At 46.6% G+C, this 14,896-nt stretch overlaps 1 protein-coding gene across 1 annotated transcript in view; it reads left to right on the plus strand.

Moving 5' to 3' along the window:
- The first annotated feature begins 5,665 nt into the window (after positions 1-5,665).
- LOC147348714 (phosphatidate cytidylyltransferase, mitochondrial-like) overlaps positions 5,666-14,896 on the plus strand; it is a 49,952-nt gene continuing 40,721 nt past the window's right edge. Inside the window, exon 1 of the mRNA XM_086368763.1 lies at positions 5,666-6,077. Coding sequence (XP_086224889.1) covers positions 5,943-6,077 — 135 coding nt within the window. The 5' untranslated portion in view covers positions 5,666-5,942. The remainder of the gene's footprint in view (positions 6,078-14,896) is intronic.

Genomic DNA, 14,896 nt, shown 5'->3' on the forward strand with positions numbered 1-14,896 from the left:
TTATTTAAGGGGTTTAGTCCTTCTATTGCTGAGAATCAAGACTCATTGCTCTTTGGCTGCCGCCCCAACTCCCAAGAGTCTCCTGAAGGTTTAATCAGGAGTGACTGATAACCTGGGATTATGTGGACTTTTGTCTTTGACATTATGAAAAGTTAGGCTCTTTGCTGTGCTTCCTAAGGCACAGGAGATTTAAAGAGAAAACAACTCAAATCTTCCTTTCTCCTCAACTCTTTCCTTTGGAAAATTACTGAGTATGTGTGTGTGTGTGTGTGTGTGTGTGTTTTTCCTGAAGCCTGTGTGTGTGCATAATCACTCTGTCGTGTCCGACTCTTTGTGACCCCATGGACTGTATCTTGCCAGGCTCTTATGGGATACCCCAGGCAAGAATACTGGAGTGGGTTACCATTCCCTTCTCCAGGGATGTTTCTGACTCAGAGACGGAATCTGAATATCCTGCCTTGCAGGAGAATTTTTTCCTGTCTGAGCCACCAGGGAAGCCCCAGAATTCCTTTGCTGAATAGCTAATCATGTGGCCACTCTCTTACACCAGGGGTTCTACAGATAAAGAAATAGAGTCACAGTTTATAAATGTAGTTTGTGATAGAACTTATTTCAAGTTGCCACAGTGGGTAACTATAGTACTGATACATTTTAAGAAGGCAGACCTTGTGTCTTCTTTTAGCTGTTATAGACCCAAGGTCCAGGCAGTACTTGGTGCACACACACCCAAACACACACACCCTCATAAAATATGTGTTGAATGAATTCATCACAAGAAACTCATAAAAATACGTCCTTAGTGGCGAGACGGTTGGAAGTTATTTAATCATTGTAAACACAGAACATTGCATGCTTTAGGTTAAATAAGATACTGTATATCAAATGCCTAGCACAGGGTCTGGCATTTATTAAATAAATGAAAACTGCCATTAAGATTATTGGAGTGGGGTGGGATGGGGGTGGGGTGGGAGGGAGGCTCAAAAGGGAGGGGATATACGTGTGCCTGTGTGTATGCTTAGTCACTCAATCCTGTGAGGTCACTCCTCACCAGGTTCAGGTCCCTTCGTGGCTACTCACTTTTGTCGTTCAGTTGCTCAGTCGTGTCCAACTCTTTCCGACCGCATGAACTGCAGCACCCCAGGCTTCCCAGTCCTTCACAATCTCCCTGAGTTTGCTGAAACTCATGTCCACTGAGTCAGGGAGGCCAAACAACCCTCTCATCCTCTGTTGTCCCCTTCTCCTCTTGCCCACAATTTTCCCCAGCCTCAGGGTCTTTTCCACTGAGTCAGCTCTTTGCATTAGACAGCCAAAGTATTGGAGCTTCAGTTTCAGCATCAGTTCTTACCACCAGTTTCCAAGTCCTTGTTACAAGACATGTCCACAAGGCAAGAGCACTGCTTCATGCCGCACTCAGGTTACTCGGTCCCCCAATCAGAGACCTAAAGTAAGTCATGCTCCTAGGTTGTTGATTCCAGGGGAATGTGCTAGAAGAAACACTCCAAGGTTTATGTCTCAGAAATTCTTTCCCCTTACTATTCACCCTCAAGACCCATGCCAAGCCCTGGCAGACCGCTCTGCTGAGGACACTATGGTTCTTAGGTGGGGCGATGGCTCTGTGCAAGGAGGCTGCAGCGGGGAATCCCACCGGCATGAGAGTTGCACAGCAGGTGACTTTTTCAAACTCTTCCAGCCCAGAGGGTGCACCGGTCTTCGGATGCAGGAGTTTTTATGGAACCTTCAGGAGGGTGCACCTGGATTGGAAGATCCTGGTCCCATCCGCAGGGACCAGACACCAGAGTCCCCAAGGCTTTTGTAACTGTTTTTGATAGACACATTTGAAATTTAATACCAGGGCTGGAGAGCTACAAGCTTAAAGCTCTAAGAGTAAAGGGTTATATAAGAGCACAGAGGACAGAACAATTACTTCTGATCAGAAGGGGGTGATATTTGAGCAGAAGGTAAAGGAAGAGAAAGATTTCAATGGGAGAATGAATGAATGAATCCCTTGGGAAAATAAATGGTTTGTTTTCTTTTTATGGTACAAGATGAAAAGAATTAGACTTGGCACTGTATTCACAGGGACTGGCATTAGTCCTGCAACTTCAAGCAAATCATTTTTCTGCACAGCAGTTTATCCATCTGTAAAACTGGACTAGTAACCACTCATTTCCCGGGATTTGTTTTAAGACTTAAATAAAGCTATGTCTGGAAAAGTTCTTTGCTTGAAATGCTAAGTGCCATAAAGATATTAGGTATAATTATGCTTCTTAATTCCTCTTGTACTTCATCTCTTAAGAATTCAGTACAATGCAGAACATTACTGAGTGCTTGTTCAGCGGCAGACACCATTCTCGTACTTCCAGGATACTGTTTCGCTGGCCGTCCCAACAATCCTATAAGGTGGGCCGTATCCATATGCCCATTCTACAGATGAGGAAACGAAGGTACAGAGAGCTCAGCTGCCTGGCTCAAGGTCACACAGCTCTGAACTACTGGGGCCCAGATGGTACCTCAGCACCTCTGATCAGAGGCTAAAGATGCACTAAAGATGCTGTCAGTCAGGCCCGCTTAGGACACGTCAGTCAGCTGAGAAGGGATGGATGTGTCAGGGTGACCACCTCTGAGGACACAGTCATCAAGACCCCTCTCCTCCAGTTCCATCAGTAGATCAGCTGAAAATAGGATGAATTATGAGGATCACAGAACTCGGATTTTCTTTTCCCAAACATTTTATGTCCTTGACTTAAACACTGATTATAAGAAAAACCAAGGCATAAAAGTTATAGAGATTTCACAGGGCTTCTTAGAAAATGAAATAGGCGAACATCCTCCTGGTGAAACCCAGCCTGACAAGGTCATTGTTAAGGAGTACAAAGCCAACAGCCGAATGAATCAGAAAAAGAGGCCCAACATTCAGTCAAATCAAGTGGCATTTATCTGTATTTTTAAATGGCTCTCTAACGCTTTTATTTCCTTGGTATAAGAGTTCCAATAGAACCCTAAAGCGATTGTAGAGAACACTGGGGCTTTTTAACAGCTTCTACCTTAGCAAGCCACGGCCATTTAAAGAGAAGTGGATGAGCTGCTAGGAGGAGGGAGATTTCTGCTGAAGAAAATGAAGGTGTTCTGGCTCCATTGCTTCTGCCTCTTTCTGGAGAGAGGCGACATGCATACAGGAACGTGATGGAACTTTCCAGCTGGTGATTTTGCATTATCAGGAAGGAAAGTGTTTATGAAAATGAAAATTACTGATAATTATGTGTGAAAGCCCACAAGGGAGAAAAATGCAGCAACACTGCAGAATCTTTATTTATATCCAGAACTGAAGCCCGTTTGGTGGGAGTGTGAATTGGTCCAGTTTTTTGGAGGGGACTTGTTAATGTCCTGACACTTTGACCCGGCAAGTTCCCTTCGCAAAATCTACTTTTTAGCAAGACTTAACACATATCCAAGGTCTGTGTACAAGAATGTTCACTGTAGTGTAGTTTGCACGTACAAAAATATAGAAATAATCTATTTCCATCATCATGAATATGTTTAAACAATGCTGGCATATCCATATTTTAGAAAATTTTGCTAATAAATGGAATGAGATATTCTGACATGAAAAGTTGTCACTGATGTTTTAAAGGAAAAAAAAAGCAAATGACAAAAAAAGTATCTATTGCATGCTTTTATTTTGTATGCTTTCATTTTAAAATGAAAGCCCTCACGGCGGGGCTTGGGGAGATTTGCTTCTCCTCTCAGGTGGCCTGTCTCCTTTTGTGAACAAGGCTGGTCTAAGGGAACCTGTCCCAGGGGTCTTTGGAATGAAGAGGAAAGCATAGAGAGAGCTTGAGAACAGAACAGAAACCAGCGTCACCGATTAGCATCGTCCTGTGGGTCCTTCCTTGGTAGAGTCTCCCTCCCGTTGTCTTCGGATGAACGCCTACCCATCCTGCTGGACCCGGCTCACGGGCCACCGCTGACGGTCTCCGCTGCCTCTGCTGCGCCGGCGAAACTGACGGGGGCTCCTCCTTCGGTCCTGCAGGGCCCTGGGCACCCAGCCTCGCCCCTGCACGGTTTGGTCCGGGTTTGCTCTTCCCTCTCCTCCATCCCCCCGAGTCCCTGCAAGGCGGCAGCCCTGTTCGGTCCACCTTTTTCCTAATTGAATTCTCCCTATTTTTGCCTCTGTCACCCCAGGCAAGGCAACTAAATGCACTGCGGAGCTCTGGTAACAGCTTCCTAAGGGGTCTCCCTGCTCGTCTTCCTCCATTCCGGTCCAGGCTGACGTTTGAGCCTGACGGGTCCCTGCCCAAAGCCCTTCAAGGGCAGAGTAGGACTGGAGGACACGGAGTCAGATTTTCATTCCGGTTTGCTAAGGCTGACGTGATGCCCAGCACATTGCTTTCTGGAACGCTTGGCTGCTTCATCTACGAAATGAAGGCATCACCTCCTCCCACAAGGCTGTAGAAGGAACACAATGAAAAACGCATGTGAAATGCATCAAGGGCGTTTAGCCAAACCCAAATTTAGCTATTACTACTTCTGTTATCCTTGAGAGGCCGGGCTCATCAGGGGAGAAGGAAAGCATGTCTGAAAAGTCCCTGTCCAGGAATTCAGACTACATCCTGAAGGGCCCCGTGTCCCGGAGCAAGTTTCTCTGTGTGTGCGTGTGTGTGTGTGTGTGTGTTATTCTGTCGCTCTGTCGTGTTCAACTCTTTGAGACCTCATGGACTGTAGCCTGCCAGGCTCCTCTGTCCATGGAATTTTCTCGGCAAGAATGCTGGAGTGGGTTGCCATTTCCTCCTCCAGGGGATCTTCCTGACCCAGGGTTCAAACCCACATCTCCTGCGTCTCTTGCGTTGGCAGGCAGATTCTTTAACCACTGAGCCACCAAGGAAGCCCCACAAGTTTCTTTAATTATTCACGAAGAGGTGAACTCTTACCTAGGATCCCATTTCCATAAGAAACTGCATTTCATGTGCCCCTTGCTGAGCTCAATCCATAAGGCAAAGGGGAAAAGACTCTTCCTTACCCTTAATATTAAATACAAATATTAGAGAACTTTGGTGCGGGTTTTTTGTTTGTTTGTTTTACCACTTATGAAGCACTTTCCTACCCAGCATAGAATTTGGAGACGATTTTAATGGGAAGAAAGCACAGCCAAATCTTAATAGTGATAGTCTCTGGCGTGCTGCGATTCATGGGGTCGCAAAGAGTCGGACACGACTGAGCGACTGATCTGATCTGATCTGGATGGTGGGATTTGAGGTGATTTTAACCTTACTTGTGTTTCCCTAAAGCTTCAAAATCTTCTGCAGTTTCAGAGCTGAATAGAAACAATGGTTGCATAATATTGTGAATGCAATAAATGCACTAAATCGTAAAGTGTAAAATTTTACGTTATGTGAATTTCACCTCATCCAAAAGATCTCCTGCAATACTACACACGTGATTTCATAGTCATTTATGAAAATGAGGTTTGAGGCGAGAACAAGCAAGGACTTTTAAGGCTCAAAGGCAGTTCAATCAGCAGTCACTCTCCGGCTCCAATGTCCGAGTCATAATCCCAGGCAGCCAGCCTGCAACGCGCTCCTCCGACCACCAGGGGGCTCTGAAGAGGCCTGGCGTCCCCACTCGCGGGAGGGCGCCTGCTCTTGCTCTTGCGCCTTCGGAGCACGTGTGCGCGCGGGGGGCGTGGCCCGCGTGGCCGCCTGAAGGGCCGGGCGTCGCCCACTCGGCTGTGTCCCTGTTGCCTCTCGCCTGACTGAGTGACTTCATGTCTGACAGACTTCGTGTCTGACTGAACTGCCGCCCCGAGTCCTTGCGAGCCCCCCATCTCCTCGCCCCCCGGCCCCAGCCTTCTTCCGTCCGGGCGGGTCCCCGGCTTCCATCTCCCACCCCGAGCGAGTTCCCGGTCCCGCCTTGTCCTCCGGGGGGCCCTCGGTGACCCCGGCCCCATGGCGCTGCAGGCGCTGCAGAGCTCGGGGGTGGCCTTCCGCAAGATCCTGTCTCACTTCCCCGAGGAGCTGAGCCTGGCTTTCGCCTACGGCTCGGGGGTGTACCGCCAGGCGGGGCCCAGCTCAGACCAGAAGGTGAGCCCGGGAGGTCCTTTGCCTTCGGTCCCTCCCGAGCCCTGGAGCTGCCGGGCCGCTCTGCGCATCCCCGTATCAACTCGCGAAGTCCTGACACAAACCCTACGAAAGGGCTCTTAGCAGAGCGGCAGCCTGAGCTGCGCTTCCAAAGACACGTAGGAGTCCGCTTGGGTCTAAGAGCGGGAGATGCAATTATGTGGAGGGAAGAGCTGGTGCCGGGACAAGACGGGAAAAAAAAAAAAAAACACTTGGCCAGGTCCTCGTTCAGTGTTCTCGAGTTTTCTGGAAAGCTTAAAAAAAAAATTGATAATCTGGGTTCCAGTTGCGGAGATTCAGATTTAATTAGTCTGGGATGAGCCCAGGCTTTAGCAATTTAAAAAACGTCCTAGTCCCAGGTGATTCTATCTCGCAGCCAAGCTTGAGGGTTACGTCTCTGGCTGTAGGAGAAAATACAAAGTGATTCTCCTGACTTTGGGAAGCTGGTGGACGGATGGTAGACTTAGGGCATTTGCAGTGACTTTAACAAATAGCAAGGGCTTCCCTGGTAGCTCAGCTGGTCAAGAATCCGTCTGCAATGCAGGAGACCCTGGTTTGATTCCTGGCTCCGGGAGATCCCCTGGAGAAGGGATAGGCTTCCCACTCCAGTATTCTTGGGCTTCCCTGGTGGCTCAGACAGTAAAGAAATAGCCTGCAATGCCAGAGTCTTCGGTTCAATCTCTGGGTTGGGATCCCTTGGAGAAGGGAACAGGTACCCACTTCAGTATCCTTGCCTGGGGAGTTCCATGGACAGAGGAGCCTGACAGGCTACAGTCCATGGCGGGTCACAAAGAATCTGACACGACTGAGCAACTTTGCACTTGGCACTAACTAAATCTGAAACCTGTATGCAAGTCAAGAAGCAACAGTTAGAATCAAACATGGAACAATGAACTGATTCAAAATTGGGAAAGGAGTACGTCTAGGCTGTATATTGTCACTCTGCTTACTTAACTTATATGCAGAGTACATCACATGAAATGGCAGGCTGGATGAAGCACAAGCTGGAATCGACATTGCTGGGAGAAATATCAATAACCTCAAATATGCAGATGACGCCACCCTTATGGCAGAAGGCAAAGAGGAACTAAAGAGCCTCTTGAAGGTGAAAGGGGAGGGTGAAAAGCTGGCTTAAAACTCAGCATTCAACAAAGGAGGATCATGGCATTCAGTCCCATCACTTCATGGCAAATTGATGGAGAAACGATAGAAAGAGGGACAGGCTTTACTTTCTTGGGTTCCGAAATCACTGCAGATGATGACCACAGCCATGAAATTAAAAGACACTTGCTCCTTGGAAGAAAAGCTATGACCAGCCTAGACAGTATAATAAAAAGCACAGACGTTACTTTGCCAACAAAGGTCTGTCTAGTCAAAGCTGTGGTTTTTCCAGTAGTTGTATGGATGTGAGAGTTGGACTATAAGGAAAGCTGAGCACCAAAGAATTGATGCTTTTGAACTGTGGTGTTGGAGAAGACTCTTGAGAGTCCCTTGGACTGCAAGGAGATCCAATCAGTCCATCCTAAAGAAAATCAGTCCTGAATATTCATTGGAAGGACTGATGCTGAAGCTGAAGCTCCAATACTTTGGCCATCTGATGTGAAGAACTGACTCACTGGAAAAGACCCTAATGCTGGGAAAGATTGAAAGCGGGAGGAGAAGGGGACGACAGAGGATGAGATGGTTGGATGGCATCACCGACTCGATGGACATGCGTTTGAGCAAGCTCCAGGAGTTGGTGATGGACAGGGAAGCCTGGTGTGCTGCAGTCCATGGGGTCGAAAAGAGTTGGACTTGACTGAGTGATTGAACTGATTGAACTAACAGGGAGAGTTAGTGGGTGAGCAGTGTGTTTCTCTGACCCAGGACATTTACCAAGTCTGTTTAGGGCAAGGCGTTGTTACGCTTCAGAATTGGCTGAGCATAACAGAAGTGAGGGTACAGTTTTCCTTGTGATTGCAGATTTTTTTTTTTCTGCAAATGGGGGAAAACAAGTTTGCTTCCAAGGTGGAGTCAAAATTTAAGACATAAAAAATGGCAGGCATATTTGCTGTTTAATGAGGCTTTTGATTGACTTCAACAAAGCTTTTGAGCTCCTGCTGAATTAAGATAAAAGGAGCAGGAGTCTAGATAGAGATGTTTTCTGTATGTGCAGCTCCTGTTCCGGACTGGGTTTTTTGGTTTTTGTTTTTTAAATAAACAAAGGAAATGGTCACGTGCTGTCTGCTCTAGGGCCTCTTGGCTTTGGACACCTGGCTGTAACCTTTCAGTTAATCTTTCCCTGTTCACTTCCTGTTGAGGCCGTCTATACCATGCCTTGAATTTCCTGGTTCCCACCTATACTAGTGTTTAAGTAATGTGCTTATTTTGTATTTTATTGTGCTCAGTTGCTCAGTCTTTTCCAGCTCTTTTCAACCCCATGGACTGTAGCCCACGTGGCTCCTCTGTTCATGGAATTCTCCAGGCAAGAATACTGGAGTGGGTTGCCATTTCTTCCTCCAGGGGATCTTCCTGACCTAGAGATTAAACCCTCATTTCCATGTCTCCTGCATTAGCAGGTGGATTCTTTACCACTGAGCCACCTGGGAAGCCCCCTAATTTAAGGAGTACATGGAACAACAGACTGGTTCCAAATAGGAAAAGGAGTACGTCAAGGCTGTATATTGTCACCCTGCTTATTTAACTTCTATGCAGAGTACATCATGAGAAACGCTGGGCTGGAAGAAGCACAAGCTGGAATCAAGATTGCCGGGAGAAATATCAATAACCTCAGATATACAGATGACACCACCCTTATGGCTGAAAGTGAAGAGGAACTAAAAGCCTCTTGATGAAAGTGAAAGTGGAGAGTGAAAAAGTTGGCTTAAAGCTCAACATTCAGAAAACTAAGATCATGGCATCTGGTCCCATCACTTCATGGCAAATAGATGGGGAAACAGTGGAAACAGTGTCAGACTTTATTTTTGGAGTCTCCAAAATCACTGTAGATGGTGACTGCAGCCATGAAATTAAAAGACGCTTACTCCTTGGAAGGAAAGTTATGACCAACCTAGATAAGCATATTAAAAAGAAGAAATATTACTTTGCTAACAAAGGTCCATCTAGTCAAGGCTATGGTTTTTCCAGTAGTCATGTATGCATGTGAGAGTTGGACTGTGAAGAAAGCTGAGCACCGAAGAATTGATGCTTTTGAACTGTGGTGTTGGAGAAGATGCTTGAGAGTCCCTTGGACTGCAAGGAGATCCAACCAGTCCATTCTAAAGGAGATCAGCCCTGGGTGTTCTTTGGAAGGAATGATGCTAAAGCTGAAACTCCAGTACTTTGGCCACCTGGAAAAGACTCTGATGCTGGGAGGGATTTGGGGCAGGAGGAAAAGGGGATGACAGAGGATGAGATGGCTGAATGGCATCACTGACTTGATGCACATGAGTTTGGGTGAATTCCGGGAGTTGGTGATGGGACAGGGAGGCCTGGTGTGCTGCGATTCATGGGGTCATAAAGAGTCAGACACAACTGAGTGACTGAACTGAACTGAACTTTTCTTTAAATTGACAACATATGGGAAATGATACATTTGGGGCACACAGGAAATTATAGATTATAATAGGTTATTTTTTACCAACATACATTAACATGAAAAAATTTTAAAACATGTCCACTCAAATTCTTAACTATCACCACTAGTTTGTAGGAAACTCGGAGCATCTTGATTCTATAGTCACCTCTTCTTTTTCCTGTGAAGATTTTCCTTTGAGCAGACCTGGAATTCTCTCTAAGAAAAGGTCTTTCCTTTTCCCTCACCCTCGTTGCCTGCAAGTTCACAAGTAGATTCCAGCACCTGAGTCTGTCCCAGCTGAGTCCCTGCCTCGGTGCCCTGGTTACTGGCAGGCAGCCTCGTGTGTGGTGGTGCATCCTTTGTCTGACCTCCCTTTCTGCTGCAGGAGCATTTCTTAACCACGGCAGCCAGTCTCCCTCTTTGGTCCATCTGCCACCACTCTATACCTGCATCCCATCCAGCCCTACCGACCTAGACACAGCTCCCAGAACATGCCCAGCTCTCGTCTCCTCCACAAGAGCGTTTTCACCCAACAGGACTCCCCCCGACCCCATTCCTCAGGCCTTGCCTAACACTTCACCAAATCTGCTTAACTTGTGCATTCTTGAAGACTCAGACTTACCAGAGTCTTGAAGAGTGTCGTCTCATAGGAAAATTCCTCCTTCCTCTGTGACCCCATTCTGAGTGAAATTCCCCTAGGAAGTCGTTTTGCTAATAATCTGTCTTCTCCCCAGTTGACTTTGAGCTCTTTATCTCAGGACCCATCAGAGCTCATCCTAGATGATCAGGGAGAGGTTGGCTAATGGGTGAAGTTAAGATAACTTATTTCCCTTTGCATAATGCTTTATAGAGCTTGTCCACATGGTGTTATCTGATCTGAAAGAAAAGTGGAGCACATTTAAGTATTTAGGTGGAAGACAGTGTAGCAAAGTGGTCTAGCCCAGAATTTGGAACCAGACTGTGTCTATCACTCATTAACCGTGTGTCCTTGGGCAGGGAGCTTACTCTGTGCCATGGTTTCCTTTCCTGTAGAAATGGGATAATAATGGTATCTACCTTGTAGGATTGTTTTGAGGATAAAAAGAGTTACTGTATGTATAATACAGAAAGTAAAAGAGGGCTGGAACATTACTTCAGTCAGCGTTACTGTTATATGAGTTGAGGAAAACGAAGCTCAACCTGGTTCCAGAGGTTTGCTTAAGTTTCTGACCCTGAGTCTGCTGTTAATCACAGCAACGTTGAGTCTTAGAACTTTCAACTCTGTCTCGCTGTCTTTCTAGGAGTTAAAACTGAAAATCCTCTTTTCTTCACCTCCCAGAATGTCATGTGGAACTTCGTGTTCACATATGTTGAGACCCTGTCACATGGCATTCAAAGAACCTGAAGAAAAATTGGAACCATTACTCTTTCCTTAAAGTATTGGGCTGGTAAAGAATCTGCCTGCAATGCAGGAGACCCCAGTTCGATTCCTGGGTTGGGAAGATCCCCTGGAGCAGGGATAGGCTACCCACTCCAGTATTCTTGGGCTTCCCTTGTGGTTCAGATGGTAAAGAATGCGCCTGCAATGTGGGAGACCTGGGTTCAGAAGATCCCCTGGACAAGGGAAAGGCTACCCACGCCAGTATTCTGGCCTAAAGAATTCCATGGCTTGTATAGTCCATGGGGTCACAAAGAGTCGGATACAACTTAGTGACTAGAAAAAAAGTATTGGGACCAAGGATTATCACTCCTGTCCAGAATAACCACGGCACCGGTGATCATGTGTGACGGGAGGGTGAGTGACTTCGGGCCTCTGTCTTAACTTCGGTGGCTATTAACCTTTATTCTTAGAGTTCCAGCTAAATATGTGTGTTCTTACAGTCAGGAACTGTTCACACTTTTGCCGGATGAAGGTGATGAATGTGACTGTGTTTTATTTGTTGCCTTTGGCCAAATGTTTTTTGGCTGGGAAAGATAGGGGGCGGCAGAGGATGAGATATTTAGACCGCATCACCGACTCGATGGACATGAGTTTGACTCTGGAGTCAAATTTCAGGAGATAGTAAAGGACAGGGAAGCCTGATGTGCTGCAGTCCGTAGGGTCACAGAGAGACATGGCTTAGTGACCGAACAGCAACAGCAGCTGTTTCTTGGTGTCAAGTTTTAGTGCCTCAGCAGCACCCGAGCGCGCCTGTCGGGCGCACAGGTGGTGGCCCTGCCCCCAGAGTTCCTGAATCAGAAGGTCTGGGAGAGGGTTTGAGGATTTGCAGTTTTCACTCACTGAGAGGTAATCGTCCTGTAATGCTGGGCTGATTGTAGGTGTGTGGCGTAAATGACTGATCTTACTGCGGGTTGATGACCACGGTAAGTCTAGTTAACACCCATCACCATACATAGTTGGTTTTCTGGTGATGAGAATTTTTAAGGTTTACTCTCTCAGCAGCAAGGATTTGCATTTCTTTTTTTAAATTTTATTTATTTTTAATTGGAGGATAATTGCTTTGCACTACTGTGTTGGTTTCTGCCATACATCAGCATGAATTAGCCTTAGGTATACATATGTCCCCTCCATCTTAAACATACTGCCCACCCCATCCCACCCCTCTGAGCTGCTGCCGAGCGTCAGGTGAGCTCCCTGTGTTGTATAGCAACTCCCCACTAGCTATCTCTTGTACACATGGTGGTGTATATTTCAGTGCTTCTCTCTCAGTTTTTCCCACCTTCTCCTGCCCCCTGGATTTGCATTTCTAACAGGCTTCCAAATGATGCTGATGCTGCCCATCTGGAACATACTTTGAGAACCACTGGTTTGGTCAGTGGGAGGAAGGGGCAGACTCATTGCAGATCAGGGTGGAAATTAATCTTATTTATACGGAGAGGCACACACTCCCAGGGAGAAGTTGGAAGTGAAGAGGGGATCATAGGTAGTTGGAAGCCTGTGGTGCCCAGTGGGAGGAACTCCTTGGTGCCATCGGTTGGGCAGAATTTGATGACGGGTGTTGGAGGGCAGATGAGCACCCCGATCCTGGTGGAGGGTTGTCTGACTGTGGGGACCCTGCCCAGTGGTCATTCTGATGAGGAGTCCAGGCTCTAAGAGGACGTCCAGGAACCCGGCATGACCCCAGTGTGAGAGGACCAGTGGAAGCTAAGTCGGGCCTCCTAGAGTCAGCCGGGCAGAGGGTGACTGCTGTGCCTGCACTGCTCCAGGCTCCCGACAGCTCAGGGCTGTCACCCTTCCCTGGGCAGACGAGTCACCTGAGGATCTTGTTGGAACACAGATTCTGATTCACTGGGTCTGTGACGCTGGTGCTGCTGGGCGGTGGACAACACTTTGACAGGCAGGAGGCTGGAGTACCGACTTGAGAAGGGTTTTGCAGGCCTATCTGAGCGAGGAAGGGATGAGCGCTGTGGTTGATATGGTGATGTCTGCATCGCCTTTGGGCCGTGCGTTTACTTTTCTGGTTGCCGTCTGGTCCTGCCTCCCAGCTGTTAGGCGCCTGGGGCAAGAAGGGCTCTGCGGTGCGGTGGCCGGAGTCGGGGGAAGCGGGTCACTCAGCCCAGCCCCGAACATCCACGCTAGTCATGGAGCTCGGAGCTCTATGCTTTCTCCAGTATTAATGTTATGCTGAGCCGACCTCTAATTAGTAGTTTCAAACAGTATTAAAGCTTCAGTAACAAAATGTTTGGGCATAATTGTGTGCCAAAGGGACTGTACTTTTTAATTGAAATTCTTCAGCTACTTTTTAGATATTTGTAGCCTGCGAAGGCTGCTTGGATACTGAAGTTCAGTGAAGTGAGTCTGAAGATATCTGTTGAAGCAAATGGGATTTTGTAACCGGGAACAACTGCATTCAGGGTTTTGTGCAAATTACTACTGAGATGAGCTTGACCATAGTTCCATGTGTTCAGAGCTGATAAAGATGTTTTATGTTTGCATGTTGCATTGTAATTACAGAGGTGTTTGAAATAGTGAACCGTGAAAGAGAAATTCACCATGTAAAGGATGTCAGTGAAAACTTTGAGAAAAATTTCTCACTCTCTGTGATGAAACAACACTGGAGCCCAGACTGAAATTCAGGGACCTGGTTTGGCTCTGCTCCACTGGGTGCCACCTCGGGCACACCATTTATTCTCTCTGAGCATCAGGTTTCTTATTTCTCACATGAGGAGCGTGAACTGTGCCACGTGCCTGTCAGGACCATTGTTTTTATTGATATTTCCAGTCCATTGAGGACCAAGACCAGACAGCCTAGAGAGCCATTCTGCCTCTGACATCACAAGTGCCAGAGTTAAAGCTGTGGTCATCGCACCATGAATACCTCAGGCGACAGACAGTCTTGGAAACTAACCCTTTGCAGAAGATTTCATGGAGATGTGTTTTTACAAGGTAGGCGGTCTTTTGAGTGGCTTTGGAAATCAAGCTTCTGCCCTGGTCGGAAATTTAGGTCTTTATATTTTGCACTTGCACAAGGGTCAGTATGGCATTTTGCTCTTTCTCATGCACGACTCTTTTCTTTTCCAGCTTATCAAATACAGAGTTATTAGCACCAGTGTTTTGATTGAAGATCTCCTCAACTGGAATAACTTAGACATTGCTGGTTGACTCCAAAAACCAGTGAGTGAGTGTTGTTAGGGATGGTTCTCCTCTCCGGACCATGCTCCTGGGCTGCTCCCTGCTTTGACTTTCTGCAGATATTTGCGGTAATTCCACACTCAACCAAGTGCTCCAAGGCTTAATTCAGGGCCATTAAATCCTTATGAGGGAGGAGGCAATATGGAATTAAGTAGCTTATGTACCATATGAAGCTTTGTATGTTATAAATATTCCATTAAAAAAATAAGGACAAAAGGTAAAAGGTAGAATTCAGGTTTTACAATTCAGTTCAGTTGCTCAGTCGTGTCTGACTCCTTGTGACCCCGTGGACTGCAGCACACCAGACTTTCCTGTCCATCACCAACTCTTGGAGCTTGCTCAAACTTATGTCCATCAAGTCAGTAACGCCATCCAACCATCTCATCTTCTGTCATTCCCTTCTCCTCCTACCTTCAGTCTTTCTTCAATCAGGTTCTTGAGCCTGATTTATAAAATAGTTAAGTCTTCTAATATTGTTATTCACAATTAATTTAAAAAAAAAAACAGAGAAGAAACTATACTTTGGGATTTACATCATTCCCATCTTTCCTTGCCATCTAATACACTTTTAATTTGGAGTTTGTCATACTGTTTGTGTCTTTTATGTGTTGTCTG

Source organism: Bos grunniens, chromosome 22 (assembly GCF_055505025.1).
Source record: "Bos grunniens cultivar Pamir isolate PY7600 chromosome 22, Bosgru_T2T1.0, whole genome shotgun sequence".
Taxonomy (NCBI): domain Eukaryota; kingdom Metazoa; phylum Chordata; class Mammalia; order Artiodactyla; family Bovidae; genus Bos; species Bos grunniens.